This window comes from Nanorana parkeri, unplaced genomic scaffold, assembly GCF_000935625.1.
Source record: "Nanorana parkeri isolate BGI_ZX_2015 unplaced genomic scaffold, ASM93562v1 scaffold309, whole genome shotgun sequence".
NCBI classification, from domain to species: domain Eukaryota; kingdom Metazoa; phylum Chordata; class Amphibia; order Anura; family Dicroglossidae; genus Nanorana; species Nanorana parkeri.
The window spans coordinates 1,050,169-1,054,271 of NW_017306577.1; the positions used below are offsets into that span (position 1 = coordinate 1,050,169).

General features: G+C 45.9%; 1 protein-coding gene across 1 annotated transcript in view; it reads right to left on the bottom strand.

Annotated features, from left to right (window-relative positions):
* Nucleotides 1-303: 303 nt before the first annotated feature.
* The window catches only part of OMA1 (OMA1 zinc metallopeptidase), a 45,755-nt gene continuing 41,955 nt past the window's right edge, over nucleotides 304-4,103 (bottom strand). Inside the window, exon 9 of the mRNA XM_018557878.1 lies at nucleotides 304-698. Coding sequence (XP_018413380.1) covers nucleotides 507-698 — 192 coding nt within the window. The 3' untranslated portion in view covers nucleotides 304-506. The remainder of the gene's footprint in view (nucleotides 699-4,103) is intronic.

The following is a 4,103-nucleotide window of genomic DNA, read 5'->3' on the forward strand; positions in this document are numbered from 1 at the left end:
TCATCACAAGTTTCTCGGCCAATAAGGAAATCGGGCAGCGTGTAACGATGCGCTGCCCGGCTTCCTGATACAGGAAGTACTCGTGCTAGGTATCGGAGCATTTGGGCGAGTACGAGTACTCACACTGGGGCAGGTAATTGTTTTTTTTTAACAGCTCAGAGTTGAGCTTTACATAAAGACAGAGAAACAACTTCATTCTTGTACAAATTTGGAACAAGCCAAAAGGTTAAAAATGTGAAACTCACGTCAAAAATGACTTTCCAGTAAATGTTCCAATGCCAGCTCTAGAAATAGAACTGCTGTATTAAGAGCAGAAATGTATCAACCTTGATCATTTTATATAAAAATATTGCTAGAAATCATGAAAAAAAAGAAGATCATCTATAGACACACAAGAAAAAAAAAAAAGGCCCATGAAATCTACTGATAAAACGTTCCTGAGCGATGCGGAAACGCTGTCAGTTTTCACAATGGATGTAGACGGCGGTGAAATGTTGAATAATCGGCTATGCTGCTCTGACTGCAGCGGCGATGGGAGCTTCGTCATCTAAGCGGACAGGATGGAGGTTGCCTTTTATCGCTCTGTCATCCGGTTCTCTGGAGGCCTGGAGAAGAAGCTTCATGCTCCGCTCGAAAATTAATCTGGGGTCAAGAGAGGTGAGGGGAGGGCAGCCACAAGACTCTCTCAATTTAAGGGCCTGAGGGAAGACGGAAAAGGACAAGGTCAGCGTTTTTTGTAAAGTAAATATAACATGCTGGTAGGACTGATGAAGCAAAGATCTGCAATACAGCACGGCGGCAGCAAAGGGGACGTATATCCTCGTCATTATAACCGATAAAACAAATGGAACTCAGATTTATTTATTATTGGTATATAGAGAATGCCGACAATTTTACGCAGCGCGGTTACACAGTGCACACCTTCACATCAATCCCTGCCCTCAAGGAGCTTACAATCTAAGGTCCCTATCTCACATGGATACATGTGCCAATTAACCTACCGGCATGTCTTTGGAGTGTGGGAGGACACTGGTGCACCCGGAGGAAACCCAACACAACAGGGAAACTCCTTGCAGAGAGTGACCTGGCCGGGATTCAAACCAGGGACCCCCAGTGATGCAAGGCAGAGGCGCCAACCACTACACCACTGTGCTTAGATGCATTTATTACTTTTATTTAACACAAAGGACAGTCACAGTGGACTGGAACTCAAAATGTTAGCCATCAAAAAAGTCATCCACAACTCTGCCCCCGGCTATATCTCAGACCTTGTCTCAAAGTATCACCCTAACCGTCCCCTCCTCTCTTCCCAAGACCTCCTGCTTTATTTTAGTTTACTGATTTGTATGGAGATTGTAGTACATCCACAGGGGGGGGGAGGGGGAGAGCTTGGGGACCCACACACAGGGACCATGGGGAACAGACGTAGCCCCCCCTCCAGAAGGAAGGACAGTGTCAGCACCAATTCAGAGATGATTGGAGGATCTACAGCCGAGTGACACACAAATAAGATACATTGTTGTTCATAGTTCAGGGACTTTAATGTATTTTTCAAATGTAACTTCTGAGTTTAGTGTGACTTTACCATAGAATGCAGAGTTCCAGAATGGATGATAGATAAAAGGATGTTTTTTTTTATTGGGCTTCAGTACAATTAGATACATCGTTTTTTGGTGAATGTTTTAAGCAAATCTAATACTTCAGGCCGCCTGCCGGATGGATCAGAGATGTGAGATTTTCACCATGAACTATACAACAGCCGATGGCACAAACAAAATTGCCCTTCAATGTTTCGCCTGTGCACCGCCATGGACTGGGATAATTCATCCTCGCTGCCATGACGGTTACAGTTGGCGATAAAGCACATTAATGGCGTTTAATAAACATTGAGAGCGTTAATCAGGAAAACATATATTGTTACATAGTTACATAGTATTTGAGGTTGAATAAAGACATATGTCCATCAAGTCCAACCCATTGTGTGTGGGTCGGTGTAAAGAAGAGCAGTAAAATATGACCAGACATCCTATGAATGTAATATTGCCAATTCGCTAGTCCCTGGGGACCTCCGTGCCATCTTAAACATACAATTTACAGTAAAATCCCCTCCAGGCAGAGGAGGGAGGTGGGGGGGGGGGGGGAGACTGTTTGTTACTGTAATTTTGTTATCGAATAGGACATGCCACATTAAAACTGTACAGACTAGCTCTATCGAGTGTGTTATCTTCCGCTCAATCACCACGGTGGACAGATTGGGCCTCGGTGTGGAAGTGTCAGAAGGAAGAGTTCACTGCCCATCAGATAATCCTTTGTATGTTTCTAGTACAGTAAAAGAGACTGAAAGGGAGAATCCGATCGGTTGTGACAAGCAATAATATACACTATATTGCCAAAAGTATTGGGACATCCCTCCAAATCATTGGATTCAGGTGTTCTAATAACCTCCATGGTCACAGGTGTATAGGATGAGGCACCTCGGCATGCAGACGCTTCTACAAACATTTGTGAGATAATGGGTCGCTCTCAGGAGCTCAGTGACTACAAGCGTGGTGCCGTGATAGGTTGTCACCTCTGCAGTAAGTCCATCCATGACATTTCCTGGCTACTAAATATTCCGCGGTCACCTGTTACTGGTATTATAACAAAGTGGAAGCAACTGGGAATTACAGCAACTCAGCCAGGAAAGAGTTCATGTGCGTTTAAAGGCCGGCATCCCAATACTTTTGGCATCATAGTGCATCTACATTGCAGCTGCTTAGCAGTCCTTGGATTTGGTGGCTGCATTAGCTTTCCCTCATCAGCCTAAGAACATTTTCAGCAAGAAAGGGAAAAGATCTGTTGATCCTGCCAGAAATGCCATTTTTACTTTAATCCCCCCAAGGGAGATGAGCGAAGGCAGACATGTTTGAGGTCCAAGTACAAATCAATGCAAATTGTCATCGCTCGAGTGTTGGAAGGACACAGATAGATAACTTCAGTCCATTGTTCATTCAAGTGTTTCCATGAGAATACAGAATAAAAGATAATATTCATGGCCTTGCAGCTCTCTATAGACTGGGAAATCCTTCTAGGATGATATACAGCAAACAGGAAGAGCAGCGACCTTGTGCTATAGCTAAATAACATAAATTTATCATATACTCACATAAAGTGCTTGGCGGAAGAGCAAGCCACATCAAAACCACCCAAGATCAGGCTCGCTCAATCCAACTGGATACAGGTAACCAACTGTTCAACGATACGTAGTCTCAACCTCAACCGTGCATTAAGACTTACGCATTTCGAGAGCTGGCCCTCTTCCTCAGGGCTACTTGCACAAAGAGTGCCTGTACATTTCCATTTAAAGCCCAACTCCGGGGGAAATTAAGATGTTTGCCTTGCAGAGGGGCTGCCCATGCACTTCAAGGGTTAACTGCTTCTTTATGTGTAGAGAACAGGATAAAGCTATATTACTTACCTGAACTCCGCTCCTCCGGCATGCAGTGCTCTCCTCTTCTCCTCTTCCGCACTGGCTGTGGACTGAACCTCAGCATCCTCGCATACAATGCCGGGGTATGGAGCCTGCATTGTACATGACAACGTCAGTGGTCCTTAGAATGCCGGAGCAAAGGGAGGATGAGAAGAAGCTGAGAGGACCGGTCCAAAGCCGACCATACACTGTTCTATTTTTACGCTTATGAGCGTTGATCGAGGAATACATGCTGCTTTTTTTTTTTATTCGGACAGCGGCCATCGGCGGCTGTCAGAATACCCGAACAGAGCTGGAAGCTTATTGGCTGCCAGCTCTGTTTGTTCCTAGAATTTCCAACCATCTCCTTCCATCAGCCGATCGAGGGATGCCGGATGAAATTTGCACAGTGGGTGCCGCTGTCGGCACCCTTTCGGCCTGCATCACTTGAAGACACTGGCGGAACTACCAGGGTCGCAGCGGTCGCAATTGCGACCGGATACCCCTCATGACACCCTCTGCGCCCCTCCCCCGACACCTTCTGCACCCCTCCTGAGACCTTCCGCACCCCTCCTGTAACATTCCGCACCCCTCATGACACCCTCTGTACCACTCATGACACCCCCTGTACCCCTCCCTGGACATTCCGCTACCC